This window comes from Prionailurus viverrinus, chromosome E1, assembly GCF_022837055.1.
Source record: "Prionailurus viverrinus isolate Anna chromosome E1, UM_Priviv_1.0, whole genome shotgun sequence".
NCBI classification, from domain to species: Eukaryota; Metazoa; Chordata; class Mammalia; order Carnivora; family Felidae; genus Prionailurus; species Prionailurus viverrinus.
The window spans coordinates 36,525,995-36,546,024 of record NC_062574.1 but is presented as its reverse complement, the minus strand read 5'-3'; the positions used below and the strand labels follow the sequence as shown (position 1 = coordinate 36,546,024).

The 20,030-nt window shown below is 36.0% G+C and overlaps 1 protein-coding gene across 20 annotated transcripts in view; it reads right to left on the bottom strand.

Annotated features, from left to right (window-relative positions):
* The window catches only part of EFCAB3 (EF-hand calcium binding domain 3), a 477,549-nt gene that overhangs the window by 359,773 nt on the left and 97,746 nt on the right, over positions 1 to 20,030 (bottom strand). For all 20 annotated transcript variants that reach the window (XR_007147003.1, XM_047833629.1, XM_047833634.1 and 17 more), the window contains 8 exons: positions 19,093 to 19,164; positions 15,455 to 15,598; positions 14,807 to 14,878; positions 11,377 to 11,526; positions 9,812 to 9,862; positions 6,039 to 6,182; positions 4,189 to 4,260; positions 631 to 774 (listed from right to left, as the gene is read on the bottom strand). Coding sequence is in view for 19 of the 20 variants with exons in the window: in XM_047833629.1 (XP_047689585.1) it covers positions 631 to 774; positions 4,189 to 4,260; positions 6,039 to 6,182; positions 9,812 to 9,862; positions 11,377 to 11,526; positions 14,807 to 14,878; positions 15,455 to 15,598; positions 19,093 to 19,164 (849 nt within the window). In the remaining variant the exon portion in view is untranslated. The remainder of the gene's footprint in view (positions 1 to 630; positions 775 to 4,188; positions 4,261 to 6,038; positions 6,183 to 9,811; positions 9,863 to 11,376; positions 11,527 to 14,806; positions 14,879 to 15,454; positions 15,599 to 19,092; positions 19,165 to 20,030) is intronic.

The following is a 20,030-nucleotide window of genomic DNA, read 5'->3' as shown; positions in this document are numbered from 1 at the left end:
TTTAAGAAATTAAATCAATAATACAGAATTTTTCCATAAATAAAACTCTAGGCCCATAAGGCTTCACCTGTGAGTTCTGCTTAACATTTGAGGAAGAAAAAATCTCTTACAGAGAATAGGAAAGTAAAGAATATTCCCCAACTCTTTTGAAAACGTAGCAAAAATGATATTCAACAATACCAGTCATTAAAATAACGCAGTTAGTTTGTACATTTATAAACATCTGCTTCCCTGAGCCAATGCCACAGGCAACACCCCCTGAGGTATTCCTGGATATCAGCATAGTTTACCTTCCAAAGGGTTAACACGTGGCGAAGGGCCTCACGGACTCTGTTGTACTCTGTGCATGGCATTCTGATTGAATACTGCCCGTGCCAGTCAGTTCACAAAGAGACCTCATCTCCCAAGTACCACCACCCACAGGGATAAAGTAGGCCCAGACTCACCCATCTGTTCAGTCTCACAGAGCTCAGGCTTGGCACATTATGGTGGCACTGGTGCTCACCAGTCATCTCCCTGCAGCCCCCCCCCCCCCAGGGTGCCCTCCACTGCTGTATACCCCATCCATACATCTCCCATCCCCACTGGTAGATGATGGCCTTTACAACTAGATGCATTCAGACTACTAACCGTGTTCAGGTCCATGTCTTAATACTTCATCAAGTAAAACATTAGCTGCATGAAAGTCATTGTTCATCAATAATGCCTTGAGGTCAGAGACATCAATTAGATCATTCTGGAGAATTTGAACAGTAACGAAGAGTAGCTGTGTAACTGAGAAAAAAAAAAGAGCAAAAACATGCTTCAACAGCAGAAATAAGAGTACACTGTTCACTTTCACTTAATGGGCTTGAGTTGCATAAAAGAATTTTACATGAAATTACTAGTAGTTTTAAAAACCATTATGTATTATAACAGCTAGCAGTTACTGAACACTAAATGCTGGAGACTCTTCTGAGTACTTCTACTTTACCTATTTAAGTCTATTATTACCTATAATAATTCCAAGATAGGCATTATTATCCCCATTTTTCAGATGAAGGAATTGAGGTTAGTGAGATTTAAAAAAAATTTTTTTAATGTTTATTTATTTTTGAGAGAGACAGACAGACAGACAGACAGACAGACCATGAGCAGGGAAGGGTCAGAGAGAGACAAAGATGCAGAATCTGAAGCAGGCTCCGGGTTCTGAGCTGTCAGCACAGACTCCAACGTGGGGCTCAAACTCACTAACCGCGAAATCATGACCTGAGCTGAAGTTGGGCGCTTAACCAACTGAGCCACCCAGGCGCCCCGAGGTTTGTGAGATTAAGTGATTTACTAAAGAACATACTGGTATTAAGTGGCAGGGCCAGGATTCAAATCCAGGCGCGATATTTCCAAAGCCCATGCTCTTAACTACTGTGCCTTTCAAGTAGACATATGTAACTGGTCAACCATTATGCCTACAGCTACATAATACTTCATATGTGGACCCTGAAATAATTGTGAAGCATTACAAAGAAGTTTACATCAAAACTTTATTGCCTTATTTCACTTAAAGTTATGTTACAGAGACAAAATAAGAAGAAGAAGAAGGTGCTGTTTCTGTAAGTCGTGCTCTTTATATTTATCTTATAGCCCCACAAACCTTGACAGCCTTGGTCACTTTCCAATGCCTTCAAACGGTTGTGGTTGTTGATGCTGTTTAATTTAGTCCACATTTTACTAGTTGTTCTCAGCAGGAGGGTTGGTTTCACATAAGCTACTCCATCATAGTCAGAAGTAGAACCAGGTAACTCAAGCTTTATAGGTAAATTTGATGCCCTGCTCTGGTTGAAAATTACTGTTTAGGTTATTACTTTACTACAAAGCTATAGTGATTAAGACCATGTGGCATAAGAATAAATAAAAATCAATGGAATGGAACTGGGAGTCTAGAAATAAATCCATACATTTCTGATCAATTGATTTCTTACAAGGATGGCAAAACCATTTATTTAAGGGGGAAAAGAATGATCTTGTCAACAAATGATGCTGGGGTAACTGGCTATCTGCATGCAAAAGAATTAAAGTGGACTCCCATCTCACACCACATACAAACATTAACTCAAAATGAATCAAAGATTGAAATTAAAAGGCTAAAACTATAAAATTCTTAGAAGAAAACATTAGTATAAATCTTAATGATCTTGGATTATGTTTAGACATGATATCAAAAGAAGTGACAAAAGAAAATATAAACTGGATTTCACCCAATTTAAAAACATTTGTGTCTTCAAAGGACACCACCAAGAAAGACAAAAGACCCATAACATTGGAGAAAAGATTTGCAAATCATCTATCTGATAAAGCTATAGTATCCAGGATATAAGAACCCTAACAACTTGACAAATAACCCAATTTTAAAATAAGCAAAGGATACATATCTCTAAATGGCCAGTAAACACATGTAAAGATGTTCAAAGTTATTAGCCATCAGGGAAATGCAAAACAAAACCACGGTGAGATACTTGTGAGACTAGGCTAGAATAAAAAAGACGGACAATGTAACAAGTACTGACAAGGATTTAAAGAAATGTACAATGCTGTTGGGAATGTAAAATGGGGCAGCTGCTTTGGAAAACGTTCCAGCAGCTCCTCAAGTTGAATGTAAATTTACCACGTGACCCAGCAGTTCCATTCCTAGGTAGGTACCTGAGAGAAATGTAAATGTACGTCCACACAAAAACCTGTACTCAAAAAAATGTACACATGTTCATAGCAGCATTATTCTTAGTGGCCAAAAAAGGGAAACAACCCGAATGTCTATGAACTGATAAATGGCCAAAGAAAATGTGGTATAACCACAGAATATTATTCTACCACGAAAAGGAATAAAGTATTCATTTATGTTATAATACAGGTGAACCTTAAAAACAGTATGCTGGGGCGCCTGGGTGGCTCAGTCGGTTGAGCGGCCGACTTCAGCTCAGGTCATGATCTCATGGTTTCGTGGGTTCGAGCCCCACATCGTGCTGACAGCTCAGAGCCTGGAGCCTGCTTCGGATTCTGTGTCTCCCTCTCTCTCTGTCCCTCCCCCGCTCTCTCTCTCTCAAAAATAAACATTAAAAATTAAAAAAAAAAACCAGTATGCCAAATGAAAGAAGCCAGACACAAAAAGCCACATATTATATGATTCTAGTTATATGATGTTCAAAAATCAACACAGATAGAAAGCAGACTAGTGGTTGTCAGTGGCTGGGGAGAGCGGAGAAATAAGTACTACAGGGTACAGGGGTTTTTTTTGACGTGATGAAAATGTCCCAGAATTAGAGTGTGATGGTTGCACAACTTTGTGGATATACCAAAAACCACTGAATTGAACACCTTAAAAGGATGAGATTTTATGGTATGTGATTTATATCTCAGTAAAAATGTACGTTTGATAAATAATGCCATTGATTATAAAGGTGTTCTAATTTTAGAGATATTCAAACGTGAAGGAAAAAAGACATTTGTTTCTCCAACGCATTTAGAAATACATTGTTGGCAGGGGTGTCTGCATTTGTGGAGAGTTCTTCGGTAGGTGTTCTCTGTAGACATGGGGGTTTAGGGAAAGATGCTGGTGTTGAAATGGTTTCCCTAATTTCAAGGAGCACGAGAGGAACTTTGGGGACAAAGACCAAGCAATTGTCTTTATGCAGCAGGGGCAAAATGATGTGGTTAGGCCACAGAAATGACATGGTAGTAAGAATGATACAGGGATTAATGGCCCAAGCATTTAAAGAAACTAGATAGATGAAGCTAAGATTTCTATAAATGAAATCAATGGCCAGTCCATTTGGGTAAACCTGAAAACTCCAAAGGCCTGACTTGAGACAGCACAGAGGGTAGTGGTCCCTCACCCAATTTCCACACCTGATTTAATTCATAGATCCAGAACCCCTTGAGTGAAGAAAAATTTATCTCCTCTTGAGGAAGGATTTTATATTAACAGCAAAGGTATTTACTGTGTATCTTCTTCAATGCTGTTTTCTTTTCCCTCCTTTATAACTTTGCCCCATTTTCACTTGTTTTTTTTTATATCGCATAAGCTGCTTGAAATCCTTTTTGAAACTATAGACACTACAAATTAAACACTTGAAATCCATTTAGTGATTTTTTTAAAATGTGATTTCATTATCTTTATTTTACAGTCACTTCTTTAAACTGGAAGTATTCACTTACCTATGGACTCTTTGAAAGGTGGACTTCCTTTAATTCTTTCAAAGAAATCTTTTAAATTCACCTCATTATCATCTGGAAATATCAAAATCAAGCATATTGTCATTAAAACCCTGATACTCAATTGGTACACAAAATAAAGGCTCTGATTAACAATACCTAAAATCTCATTCTACCTCATTTCTCTCTCAAATGGCTGAAACTATTTCAATGTAATTTTTCATACTTTCAGGAACCACACCCATTGATCAGTTAATGATATTAATAGTTCACTTTTTTTGACTTCTTACTAAAAAGTAAGAACTTAAAATAACTTTTGAGTTCCTTATGTATACTAAGTATCCTTTTATGATGCTTCACATTTATTAACTAAAATATGTACAAGAATTCTATAACATGCTTGATATGCCTATCCTTAAAAGATGAAAGCAAAGAGAAATTAAATAACTTGTCTAGGTCACAAGAGCCAGAAAGTGCTCAAGGCTGTATTTGAACTAAGGCAGTCTAAGGCCAGAGGTGACAATGTTAACTGTTGGGACACACACACACACACACACACACACACAGGAAATAAAATGCAGTAATGTAACCACAGCAGAAAATATAGGGCTATACCTACAATGAAAAGACTTTAACTTATAACAAAATGGCAAGCTGGGTAGCACAGGAATGATTACAAATTCCTAAAGATGCTGTATGAAATACTTTATTCTATAAATGCATTATCAAGTTGTATGAAAAGGAAATAATAAAACGTTAAGTGGGCACAGAGATCCAGAGGGGAAAACCAAGTGAATACTAAGCCTACAGCTATTTGGGGATACATATTAGATCCAAAAGCAGCAAGGTGCTTGATTTAAATGTTCATGCATATTCATAAAAGAAAACTTGGGTCCTGCTACACGGAGAGTTTGAATTTAGATACCAAATGAAACTGGGATGCTTAAAGAATTTCAGTCCAGTGAAAGGGAGATTAAAATATTATATTCACTGGCCCATGTAAACACCAAGGTGACCTAAATCTTCCCAATTTTGAGAGGCAGTGGGTAAAAAAGATCACCTGTGAAAAATCTCCTGCATCTCATGTGGGCTTAGGGTCTCAATTTATACCACTCTCATGATATGAAAAACCCCAGGTCAAAACATAAAAATTGATTGAGGTCAATAATAATCTATGGCAAAAGCAATAACCAAACAATGCTGGGGAGGTACTCTTAAACCTAAGACATGCTCATGGGATTCCCATAGAAAAAACAGGCTGGTTAAGATAAACCCCAAATAAAAAGCCACCTAAAACTGGTAAAACTCACCAGCTTCTAGAAGTATTCTCACGCGATTTGACACTTAAGAGTGGATGTAAATAGGAAAGGAGCTCAAGTACACAATACATGAAGTCAAAGATGGAAAACAAAGATAAATATGTGACCACTTGGAAACAATGATCAAGACTAAATAATTATTCTTCTGAGATGTAATGAAACTTTGGGTATTTCCTTTGGTTAAAAAAGCAGAATGGGACAAGCAAAATAAAAGGTGAAAGTGGGTCTCCTCTGAAGAAAGACTGCAGATCAAAATGAAGCTGCTGATGTCATGTCTTTGTTTTATTACATAATGGTATTTTCCCACCCATGCTTACAAGAAATGAATGCTAATTATCTAAATAAGCATATGTAGAGTATGAACAGATAGATATGGTCAGTAAATAAATTAGCAGACTATTTTGGCTCTAATTTATATCAACCTAAGCCTCATTGCGACTGCCTTTAGCATTTTACCTCCATATAAAACACTCTAAAACTGGTTCCTATAAACAGGGAAAAATGAGCAGAATCTCAAGCCAAAAAAATGCTCACCACTGATGTCACAATATTTAAGGGCTTCACTGACGTCCTCCTCAGCTAAATTAACATTCAAACTTTTCAGGGCATGCTCCAAGTTGTGTATGCCAATCTTGCCATTATCAACACTTGTCAAGATATAAGCAGCTTCTTTAAATGCTACAAAGATAAATAAATATATATAAGATACTATTATTTTAAAAAATGCAAAATAGTTTGTCCAGAGTCCACTATAGGTGAACTCTCAATTTAAGTATATATATTTAACTAAAATCTCTGCAGAAAAAAAGCAAAGTATTTTCTACTTGTAACTGACAACCTATTTATTTCAAGCAGCATTTAAAAAAATTAAGGGCACTTAGGTGGCTCAGTTGGTTAGGCATCCAACTTCAGCTCAGGTCATGATCTCATGGTTCCTGGGTTTAAGCCCCGCATTGGGCTCTGGGCTAAAAACTCAGAGCTTAGAGCCTGCTTCAGATTCTGTGTCTCTCTCTCTGCCCCTCTTCCACTTGTTTCTCTCTCTCTCTCTCTCTTAAAACTAAACATTTAAGAAAAGAAAAATTAAACCAAAAAATTATATGCAGAATTTGATGGGTTATCTGAATCCATTCATCCATTAAATACTGAATAAGCTGTGACCCTTTCTTAAATAATAGTAACGTCCTGTACATGTAGATCTAAAGACTTCTATCAACTGATGAAATAAACAAAAAAAAAAAAAAAAAAAAGCTAAAATTTGAGATTAAAGCTCTTGATCTCCAGGGCCACTACCAGTCTATATTGTGCTTTTGTGTGAATTGAAAAAAGGCACCCCTCTCTATGTATCAATTACAAAGAGGCATACCTTCCTCTAGGTAGCTGCAATCTAGCATTGGTGGTCCCAGCCTGGGGAGCACAGTGGAATGTAGAATGCATTTCAGTCTCTACTTGTACCCTCTCAACCAGGCATCTTTGTGCAAGCACAACCCATACAACCAAATGTAGTCCTGTTGATACCACACCAATTTAAAATATAAAACGTGATCATTACTGGGAGTTTCAATTTTTTGTCAATACCATTTCTCACCCCATTTCTCTCTCAACCCCAAAATGAAGTTGTCGTGTATGTTTCCATAGTCTGAAAATTGTTGCATTATACTAACAGATCTAAACCTTAAGTTGGAAAGAATACCATAATACCATTTTAGACCTATATTCATTTTTACTAACATTTATTTTATAGCTACTAAAACCAACAATGAAAATTTCAGCCCTCTTAAAGAGTTTCCTTTAAATTCCTTGAAGACAGGGGCTGAATTTGTCATGTCTGTAAATAAAATTATAATACATTATATAGTTGGTACTATGAGAAAAATGTGTGCCAGATATGAGCACTGAGCACTCAGATATAAAGCACTGAGACAGTTCACCTAACCTATAACTCTGAAAAGTCTTATGGGTTGAGGAGTGATGTTTGAGCTGAGTTTGGGGGAAAAATGTGAATTTGTTTGACAGAAAATATACAGAAAGGAAACAGCACATGCAAATATATGGAACCAAAAGCACATGGAAGATATGGAACCAATTTAAATTATAATAAGTAATATGGCTACAGAATAAATACAAATGCAGAAGTGATGAGAGATGAGGCTAATGAGATAAGAAGACAGATTTACTGTCATTCTTTAATTCCATAAATATTCACAATTATATAAGTTAATAATATAAAAGATTTGAAACAATGCCTAGCACAGTAAATATCATATAATATTAGCTATTAAATTAGCTATTAAAAAGGGGCTTCTGAAAGCCAAAATTGTGCTAGGATCTGGAGAAACAATAGGACTTGTAGCAAAATGGAAACATGGTTCTTGGCCCAATGACGCTTCCAGGCACGTAAGAAAAGAATCATTAACCAAATAATCAAAAATATGACTAGAAAACAACCAGATTTTAACATGGGCAGAAGACCTAAATAGACGTTTTTCTGAAGAAGACATACAGATGGCCAACAGACACACGAAAAGATATTCATCACCAATCTCAGGGAAATGCAAATCAAAATAACAATGAGATATCACCTTACACATGTCAGAATGACTAAAATCAAAAACATAAGAAGTAACAAGTGCTGGCGAGGACGTGGAGAAAAAGCAGCCCTCGTGCAATGTTGGTGGAATGTAAATTGGTACAGCTGATGTGGAAACAGTATGGAGGTTCCTCAAAAAGTAAAAACAGAAATACTATTTGACCCAATAATTCCACTACTGGGTATTTACCCAAAGAGAACAAAAACACTAATTCAAAAAGGTATATGCACCCCTATATGTTTATTGCAGCATTATTTACAATAGCCATGATATGGAAGTATCTCAACTATCTATCAATAGGTGAATGAATAAAGATGTAGTATATTATGGAATTTGACACAACCATAGAAAAGAATGAGATTTTTTTTTGCCATTTGCAACAACATGGATCGACCTAGAGGGTATTATACTAAGTGAAATATGTCAGACTGAGAAAGACAAACACCATATGATTGCACTCATATGTGGAATCTAAAAAACAAATAAAAAAAAAAGAAAAGCAAAATCAGACCTATAAATACAGGAACAAACTGATGGTGGCCAGAGAGAAGGGGGGATAATGGGTAAAATGGGTAAAGGGGAGTAGGAGGTACAGGTTTCCAGGAATGTAATGACTATGTCATGGGAATAAAAGGCACAGGAAAGGGAATATAGTCAGTGATACTGTAATATTGTTGTATGGTGACAAATAGCTATGTTTGTGGTGAGCATAGCAAAATGTATAATCACTATACCTGAAATGAATATAACATTGTGTGTCCACCGTACTCAAATAAAAAAATTTAATGAGAAATTATATTATTTTGGTCTTAATGAATTAAGATAATTCAAAGTTCTCTAATATTTTTGCTACTTTTTTTCCTAAGTAAGCTCTACACCCAACATGGGGCTTGAACTCATGACCCTGAGGTCAAGAGTTGCATGTTCTACCAACTGAACCAGTCAGATGCTCCTACTTTTGTCACTTTATAAGCTAAAATATATTGAGCATTTCTAGTGTCATTTAAAAAAATATTAATGGGTATTTATAGTATGAAGTAAATGCTATGAAAAAGACATAGTTTAATGAAAGCTTATAATAAAAGAAGCTGACCTCGACTAGCAGATAATGACAGGCTCCCTACAGGAAACTGACATTCATTCAATTTTTTTTTTAATGTCTATTTTTGAGAAGGAGACATTAGAAGGAGACACAGAATCTGAAGCAGGCTCCATGCTCTGAGCTGTCAGCACAAAGCTCAGCACAGGGCTCAAACTCACAGACTACGACATCATGACCTGAGCCAAAGTGAGACACTTAACCAACTGAGTCACCCAGGCACCCCATCACTCATTTGAAAGATGAGTAAACATTAACTAGGCAAAGAGTGTCAGGGAAAACTATTACAGGGAACAAAATACGCAAAAGCTTTGTAGTTGGATTTCGAAGGAAATGAAAGAAAGCCAATGTACTTGAAAATGCAGAAAGCAAGGGTAATGGTACAAAATTATACAAGAGAGCTAGGACATGCAGGATTTTGATCTTTAACAACAATGGAAAATGTTTAAAGAGTTGAAAATAGGGGGACATCACACAATCAGATTACTTTTTTGAAAAAAAAAATTACTCTGGCTGGAGTGGGAAGAATGGACTAGGAATCCACTGGCACCTGGCAATGATCCTAAAAAATAACTCTTTCATAGGGAATGCTTTCTTGTATACATATATCAAGTCCTTACCATCTGCTGTTGGTAGTTTCAGATTTGAAGACAAAGCCTCTTTCCTAAAGTCTGCAAATTTAAATAGAGAGATTATGCCATAAGGAACAGCATCCTGATTTTACCCAGTTTGGAAGAAAACCAATGGATAAATTACATACTTCATTTCTCAATAACATTTAGCATTGACCATTCCCTTCTTCTCAAAATCCTCCACTAGCTTCCAGAATAACGTTCTCTACTCATCTTCCTCTTACTTCTTAGACTCCATGGATTCGTCAGGCTCCACCAAGCTTCTTAAATGTGGCTGAGATTCTGTTACAAATGCTTCCTTTATCCCTAAGAGAACAGCTTAATCCCCAGGCTCATATATTCAATAACATGTTTAATTATTAGTCTGAATTGTCCTTCTTTAGTCCTGCCGGCCTACCTATCTATCTAATTCTGGAGCTTTTCCTAAGGACAAGGTGCAGTTATACCCTTCATCCTATACATTTTCTACAAAAATGCAAATTGATACAGAGATCTATTTGAGGGACAAGTGATAGAAACAAAATATGTCCATTTGCATAGATGGACCACATTGCAGTTAGAGAGCAGTTTAGAATAACTCACAACTAGTACAGGTATTACCTTGAAGCAAAAGGGGGTTAGAATCAAGATATATTATATTTACATTAATTTTTAAAATGTGATCTAAGCAGGATTAAAAAAATACAACTAACCTATTGAAACGTACTTTCAAAATAGTAGGTTTGGCAATTTTACAAGATAACTCTAAAACAGAATTTCTCAACCTGAGCAAAATTATATTTGGGGCCAGCTAATTATGTGGGGGAGTGCTGTCCTATACATTATAGGGTGGTTAGTAGCATCCCTCACCTCTACTCACCAGATCCCAGCATTCCTCCCCCATCAGTTTTGATAATCTAAACTGTCTTTGCATATTGCCAGTTTTTCCCTGAGACACAGATCTGATCTCATTTTTTAGCTGAAGTTAAATTTAAAGGCAGGAGATGGCTTTCCAAGTATTGATAAAATCCATCTGGGTATATCCCAGATAAGCATATGGATGGGTCAGGTAAATTCTTTGTAAATAGAGCAAATAGCCAGATCAACACTTACACAGAATGTTATATAGACCAATGGTTTAATTGTTCAACAATAACTTGTATTTTTCAAAGAGCCTTTCACCTAAAAGAAAAAGAAAGCTAGACAACTATTAGGACCTCTCTAAAATTCATAAAAGGAAAGGGATTAACTTTGAAATGAAAGTACTCTAGAAAGAAACATTTTAAAGCCATATGACAATATATATAAATACTTTCAGACCAAGTTTACAATGCAGTCCAAGAGATCATCCAGGAATTTGATATTGTAATAACTAAATCTCCGTGAATATAGAATATAAGATATGTATCTAAATCTGATCTGTAGTAAATTGCATTTCAATACATTTACAGTAGTATTTAGGAACTAAGTATTAAGATTTAATTAATCATTTGGTAAAATATTTTAAAACCTTGGATAAAATTTTAGAAGAAATTTTTATTACAAGTTGCTGGTTATCTGCTCAATCAACTCACCGTCGAGCAAGGAATCATCCAGCACTTCTTGAAAACTATTATCAGTGAAATAAATTCTATTGGTGTTTCCAAGTACATCTGCATAGTTGTCCTTGCCAGACTGATCACTTTCCTCCATACATTCCAATGTACCAATGATGTCATTCAATGCTACAAACACAGAGAATATGCATGCAACATGTAATTCAGTCCACGGATCTAAATTTTTGGAACATAACAGTAAAACTGATGGATTCTTCCAGTTTTGCACTGTCCAAAATGGCAGCCACTACTCACATGTGGCCATTTAAAAAGGTAGAGCAATCCATTCTCCACTATAGTTTTCTATAGTCCCTTATCTTTATTCTTAGATTATTTTGTTAAAACTCCGGGTTCTGCGCGGGCTATTCCTTTATGAACAAAAAAGTATGCCAAACTTTCTCTAGTTATTCTATTAACGAGCTCACCATTTCATAAAAAATACCCTCCATTCGTCACAACTGCTCCCAAACTCCAATCCTTCCCTTTCTACTTTCTTTCCCTACACCCCTTGCTCCTGTCAGCTCACTTTACCCAATTTAGAGAATCAGCAAAGCCTATTATGTTCAGCATGATAATATCAAACATCTGAACTAGGAAATCCATGACTGACCATCCCCCCACCTTAATTAAAACAAACAAAAACCTCTTCACATTTCTAAAGTACATGTCTAAAAAAATAATCTTTCAGAATTCATTAAGAGAAATATATAATAAATTACTTTAAAATTAGCTAATTTATGTGAAAGCATAATTTAATATATTATGTTGTTCCATGAGTTAGTCATTAGTCATTGGTAAGAAGTTTCAAAAATAGGCCATGTGAGGAATGGTTGAAGGGAAATCTGAGTCCAGAGAAAAGATGATTCAACGTAAAAGAAAGAAAATATAAGAGCTCTCCTCCCATCCCTGGAGGGCTACTGACAGGGGGAAGAGTCCAAATGTTAAGTTTGGGAATGGAATTATAAGGCAGGATTTCCATCAAATATGTGGAACAATTGACTAGTTCTACAGCTGTCCAAAAATTATGGAATGGGCTGCTTCAAAAAGTCATAAGGATTTCCAAGACAAACAGTAGGATGAGTGTACATTACGATTAGCCTGTCCCTGAAACCCACTAATGTGGTTTTTTTTAATTTTTTTTTAATGTTTATTTCTGAGACAAAGAGAGACAGAGCATGAGTGGGGGAGGGGCAGAGAGAGAGGGAGACCCAGAATCTGAAGCAGGCTCCAGGCTCTGAGCTGTCAGCACAGAGCCCGACGCAGGGCTCGAACTCACAGACCGCGAGATCATGACCTGAGCCAAAGTTGGACGCTCAACCAACTGAGCCACCCAGGCGCCCCTAATGTGGTTTTTAAATAAACATGTAAAAATCGAAAAAACTCCATATCTAATTAACACAGAAACTATCAAATCCTCTACTATAGACCTCATTCTCTGACCACAGTAAACTAAAAATAAACAACAAAGAGAGGACAATAATGAAATTCAAATTCAAATTTAAAATTTTTAAATTCATTTAAAATTTTTCAAATAATTGCTTTAAAATTTAAGGTTTTTCTCTTAAGCAACTCTTACATCAAGGAGAAAATCAAAATACAACTGAATATACTTAGAAAAAAATAAGAATAAAGACTTTGATAAACCAAAGTCTTACTGAAAATTGATAGTCTTAAACATTTATTTCTCAGTAAGAAGAAAAAAGTAAGTTCATAATTTAAACAACTTAGAAAAACTATAAAATGGACAAAAGGGGACAATAGAAAGGACATCCTAAAGATAAAAGCAGAATTTTTTTTACTATAAATAGAAACACTAAAGATAAATCTAAGATGTAGAGCTTTAAAAACAGAGATAATTAAAAGATCTGCTAGGAAATCTAGAAAAAGATATATAAATACACACACACACACACACACACACACACACACACACACACAAATATATATACAAATTTAAGAATGAGAAAATAACCAGATACAAAAAAATCAAAAGAATTATCACTGCATAGGATTGTACTAATATTCCCAAAAAACACTTGAGTAAAATAAATTTCCTAGGAGAATAAAAATTACCAAAACTGACAAAATAAAACAGAGGATGGCAATAAGCAGTCCACCAAAATCAAAGTCAAAGATAAATAATAAACTAGAAAAAAAATGGCAATAGACAAGACAGAACATTAATGTCCCTTATATAAAGAGCTATTTATAAATTCATATGAAAAAGACAATCTAATTAAAATAAAAGCAAAGCATATTCGACAATCATATGAAAAATGTTTTACCTCACTAGTCATTAAAGACATGCATATTAAAACAATAATAGAATTCTTTTACCAGCAGAATTTTCAATAAATAATATCCATTACTGATAAAAGTGTGAATTTTTACAAACTTTTTGGAGGATAATTAAGCAGTAGCTGTTAACATCTCACATCTGCATATATTTCAGTCTAGCAGTGTGACTTCTGAGGATTTTATCCCCCAGGAGAACTTTATGCACATATATGCATACAACAATGCTCATCAAAATGTTTCAGTGGTGAAAAATTGGCAAATTTTCAGATTTTTAATTGGCAAATATCATCAAAAGCATTGTGGATAAAATGACAGTACATCCCCCAAATGGAATATTATGCAGTCTTTAAAAAGAATGAGGTTGTTTATGATACAATGGAACATGGAACAATATCTAAGATACATTGTTAATTTCTTTAAAACTGCAAGTCGTGGAATATTATGGACATGGTAATTTTATTTTAATTAATTAATTATTAATTAATTAATTTATTTATTTAGAGAACAAGCAGGGGCAGAGAGAGAAGGAAACAGAGGATCTGAAATGGGCTCTGTGCTGACAGCAGAGAGCCCAATGTGGGGCTTGAACTCACAAACCATGAGATCATAACCTGAGCCAAAATCAGACACTTAACCAACTGAGCCACCCAAGTGCGCCTAATTTTTAAATAATATCAGAATACACAAATATTCATAGATTCAAATAAAAAAGGCTAAAGGGATATTTACCACACTTTAACAGGGATATTTCCAGAAGGTGACATTACATGAGCCTTGCACTTTATATCTCTTACATTCCTGGTCACTAAATTTTTTTATAACAGTTTCAAAATTGCCATTATTATATAATAAAATGTCCTTACTTTAGCTATTGGAAAACATCATACCCTTGTGATTTTCCCAATATTTTCCATTCAAATACAAATTCTTAAATGAAAAACAAATGTAATCAAGTTTGCCATAACTGGAAGAGTTCAAATGTAGATGAAACAAACATTTGGCACAGATACTACAAAGAAGATCTGAGCACCAAATATAATGTTTGGCTACGTGACCTCTGAATGAGTCCTGTGTTGTTTGCCATTGAACAGTTTTACCATAAAGTTCTTACCAACAAAAGTGGAAAATTTCTGAGTGTCCTTCAAAGCCTTCATACAGTCTTTAACATTCACCATGTTGTCATCTGTAAGAAAGAGAGAGAGGGGGAACAGACAAGAATCCCTGGAAAACGTAATATTAAAAAGCTCATATGAAAATCAAAACCAGCATACAATTTCTTTACTTTACATACAAGATACTTGGGATTCATTTTCACCCACTGTGCCTTGCAATTAACCTTACAAGATTGTAGATATACTAATTCTGATTCTACCTGTAAGGCAACTAACCTACTAAGAAAGTTGTAAGTCCAATAACTTTACTTGGTACAAACCAACAAAGCTAGGTATTCTATTCACAGAGCTGGAATTTCCAAACTCTGTGTTAGTCACTAAATCAAGATCTATCTAAAGAGAGTGGATACCAACGAGCCCACTCCCCCACAAAATTTCTACCTGCTTGCTAAGAGTATTCTCATTAACTGTAAAAAAGGACTGTAAAAGAAAGTCTCCTCTTTAAGGACATTTACAGCAATACAAGCAAATACCTATAGATATTAGCTCAAAGGAGCCCCATTTGCTTGAACAAAAACCTTGCACACTTTCTTCAGTTACTCCTACCCAAAACAAAAAAAAATGGATAATAATATTTAAATGCTTACCAGAAACAAGATCTGACTGAAGAATTTTCTCTACCTCTTCTTCAGGTGACTTAATCCCAATATTTCCTAGAAAGCTCTCCAAGTTCTTCCCAGATATCATGTCACCTTCAAGCCCATCAAGAGCTAAGACAATGTCTTGTAACTCTAGAAACAGAAAAAAGTGATTCGGTAATTGAACTAACCTCTGACTTAAAAAACAACAGTAGACATCACTAAAGACTTTTGCCAGTGGTAGTCCATGATTTATGGTCACCTCTTGAATAAGAAATCTCAGTGAAGAATCCAGCCCTCAGGAAATTCTAGGTCCAGCAAAACAATATGCTTGGTCTGCCATGTTTCTTTGGTGCTAATATAAAATTGACACAACCAAAATGGTTGTTATGGCTGAATTTTTCACTGCAATGACACAAAGTAGTTATTTTAAACTAGAGGTCTAATGGTAGCAAACGAAATTAACTCATCCTGGTGGAAGTGAAATAGATTTCAGAATCATGAGAAATGTAAAATAGTAAACACAAGTATCACAAAGACTCACTCACCTTTTCTTTTCAATTCTACCAAGATCCAGTTGTAGTCTGGCATCTGGAATTTTGCTTTATTTCCAGCCCTTTCAAAGGAGGCAGTGTTAAGTACAGTCAAATCCTGGCTCCAGGATTTGTGACCTGAAACTATCTGACCTTGAGCAAATTATTACTATTGAACCCCTCTATCAAATTCAGTAGTCTTATATCTAAAATAATTTAATAATACTATCTACCTCACACAGTTAATATGGAGATTAAATATATGATGTATGAAAAACACTTAAAACTACATTAGGTATATAGAAACACTAAGTGTCATATTAACAGCAATAAAGTTACTATTATTATTATTATTATTATTAAGCCATCAGGAATAGCTGCAAACAGTAATCACAGCTTCCTAGTACCTTCGATCCCGCTTCACTTTCTGTCCCCCTAACATCTTGGCGAGGCAACTGCAAATGGCAGTCACCTAAAAACCTGTATCAACTCTGCTTGTTTTACCTAAAGCTTGGTTTCCTTTAAAATATGGCTTCTTGGCACAGACACCTTAAGAGGAGTCTGCTCATCCTCCCATGCTCCACATAGGACCAGGAAGCAGAGAAACACTCCTAAGATTCTGCTGTCTGGCTATTTTAGTTCCACCTTCAATCAAACCTGTCCCTCCCCTGAGATTCAGACCTGTCATTGACCTACACTACCCTCCGGACACCATCATCTACTGACTTTCTGATCACTCTTTCACCTTCTTGGAGGATCTTTGTCACCCTGCTCATAATCCTCCCTCAGCCCCATTTCCCATTATCATCTGATGACAATAAGAATGACCTTGACCTCTCAACTCCAAAAACTTTCACTTCCTTTCCAAAGTCATCCAAATCAATGGCTATCCTTAATCCTCATCAATACCTAGAACTGCCTGCCCAACCTCTAAAATCTTCAACTACAAGATCAGACACTGACCATAATCCCTTAAAACTGTGTGTATACTGAAGGAAAGCATAGAACTTGATCCACAATATGCCTACTTTCTCAGCCCCTCCAAGTTTGTCAACAAATAGTCCAGGCACAGTGAACTAACCTTATCAGTCAGTAATGAAGGGAACATTCTGCGCATATGACAGTCAACCTTGCAAGCAGACTTTTCTAAACAGAGCAGTTTCAGGCCTGCTATGTTAACACTTTTCTTCCAGGGTGGCCCTTCCTAACTCTTCCCTGTAATTATTGGCCTTTTCTTGCACTGGCTGACAGATTCCAGTGTCAACCCCCAATCATTATGACCAGCTCCCAGATTCAGGTACCTAAACTACACCTTTCTCCTTTTTCACTGTTCTCCTTTCTCAATGGTTTAGTTCCCATTTTTTTTTCCTTCATCCACATAAAAAGTTACCTGTCCTGAATACCAGTCTTTCTGAACTCTGTTTTCTGATTTCAAAATTAACTACCATTTACCAAGTATATAGTATGTGCCTAATAATTAGATTATGTGCTTTATATGTGTTTTTGCAGTTGATCCTGACAACTCTAGGAGAAACGTGATTTTATTAGCTTCCTTGTTTTAAAGATGAGGAAACCAGAATGACCTACCCAGCTGGTAAGTCAAAAACCCACAAACCACCATGTATCAAACTCCATAGCCCATGTTCTTTTCTACCTGTATGCATTGTTTCCTATAGCACAGCTAATCTATTTCACTATACTATATTGATGCTAATTATGTTATGTGACCCAGGTAACATATTTATGTCAACAGGGAATTATTAAGTACTTTTCTTAACCTAAAAGAGAAGCAATGATGTTAAAATTTTTATACAAGGGCAGAGTGGTTATTAAAAATCTGAAAAGTATCTATCTACTTCTTTACACCCAGAAATGACTCTGCTTCCGTTGTCCTAAACATATACCTATGTTGTTATTCTTCTCCTGACAGCGCTCATTGACCAAATAGTCATTTGAATGTTATTCAAATAAATTACCAGTGATAATTAAGTTTTAAACTTATTTTCCCAATAGAAAAGTACACAAACTCCATGAGTATGATCTCCATTGGTTTTCCGTCTATGATTTTAACTTTTAAGCAAAAATGGAAGTCAAGTGGTAGTAAATACCCACGGTACCAAAATGCACATGGTCACTCTTATATGTTAACAAAATCCAAAGAAAGGAACATGAGGAATGTCTACTAAAGGAGGAGGTAGAAGATTTCTGAGAAATTCTATAATATATAAGCCTTTACACAGGGTAGAGTCCTAAGTCTGAGGCTAAAAATGGTATAGAAAATTTTCATATCTGAAAAATTGTAAAGCTAGTATCTGACTTTACATAAAGTCCAGAACAAAACACACACACACACACACACACACACACACACACACACACACACAAATAACAACAATAAAAAAAGGGATTTAAAATAGGTTTACAGGGGCGCCTGGGTGGCGCAGTCGGTTAAGCCTCCGACTTCAGCCAGGTCCCGATCTCGCGGTCCGTGAGTTCGAGCCCCGCGTCAGGCTCTGGGCTGATGGCTCAGAGCCTGGAGCCTGTTTCCGATTCTGTGTCTCCCTCTCTCTCTGCCCCTCCCCCGTTCATGCTCTGTCTCTCTCTGTCCCAAAAATAAATAAACGTTGGAAAAAAAAAATTTAAAAAAAAAATAGGTTTACACAGGCCCCATTCCAGAAAAAGGCTTTTTTCTTTCATCATGGATGCTGCCAACTTTTTTTTTTTTTAATTTTTTTTTTAACGTTTTTTTTTTATTTATTTTTGACACAGAGAGAGACAGAGCATGAACGGGGGAGGGTCAGAGAGAGAGGGAGACACAGAATCGGAAACAGGCTCCAGGCTCTGAGCGGTCAGCACAGAGCCCGACACGGGGCTCGAACTCACGGACTGCGAGATCATGACCTGAGCCGAAGTCGGACGCTCAACCGACTGAGCCACCCAGGCGCCCCGGATGCTGCCAACTTTTAATCAAAATCAAGTTTTGCCTGCCTTAAAACAGATCAATGCCAACATGGTAAGCAGAAATTAACAGAACTAGAAATTCTAAAAAACAAAACACGAAGACATCCATTCAATAAAAGTAAATGTAACAGTCACAAATAATTTACTAGTTACCTTTTAATCTAGAGGCATCACGAATATCCTTTACCACTTGTCCAAATTCTTCTATTTGTACTTCATCATCTTCTGCAAGAAAAACATTTTTTTTTAAGTTTATTTATTTATTTTGGGGGGGGGAGGGGAGGAGAGAGAGGGAGAGAGAGAATTCCAAGCAGGCTCCATCCTGTCAGCACAGAGCCAGACAAGGGGCTCGAGTCCACGACTGTGAGATCATGACCTGAGCTGAAATCAAGAGTTGGACACTTAACTGATTGAGCCATTCAGGCACACCGCCCCCCCCCCCCCCACCTTTTTCCTTTTTTAACATACACCATGGTCAAAAAGAGGATCCTAGGTCAGGAATGCTTACGTTCTTGCTCATGTTTCTAAAGCTCTGTTGAAATACTTAAGCAGTTCACTTGGTCATTTCCCCCACTTTATTCAGAGAAACTCAACTTTTATGATTTATATATTGAGGGACTCTGTAAGATTTCATTTAGAAGAAAAGGATTCTACTGCTTTACCAGCACCAAATATAAATACAAAACCAAAAATAACAAGGTTCAAAACTTTGCAAACCACTGCATTAAAATAAGAATTAAATCACGTTGTACTGAAGGTCCAATGTTAAAAGAAGAAATGGTATGACAAATGGGGTACACATAGTTTTCAATATTATACGTATATTTGGATTTAGATGGTAGAATAACCTATATTTTACACACTGTGTTTTTGGTTTATAAGTATACAATAATGAACAGGATACTGTATATGGTTTTTTTTACAATAAGTAATTTTATAGATAGCAGGGTTATTTTTATAGCTCATAAAATGATACCTTATTGGTCTGATTAAAATAAATGCCCTATAATGCTTCCTCTGGTGCATGTTGCCTTCAACTTCCACTTACTCTATCAAGAGAAACTGAAGCTTCTCAGTAAGAGAGGGAAAAA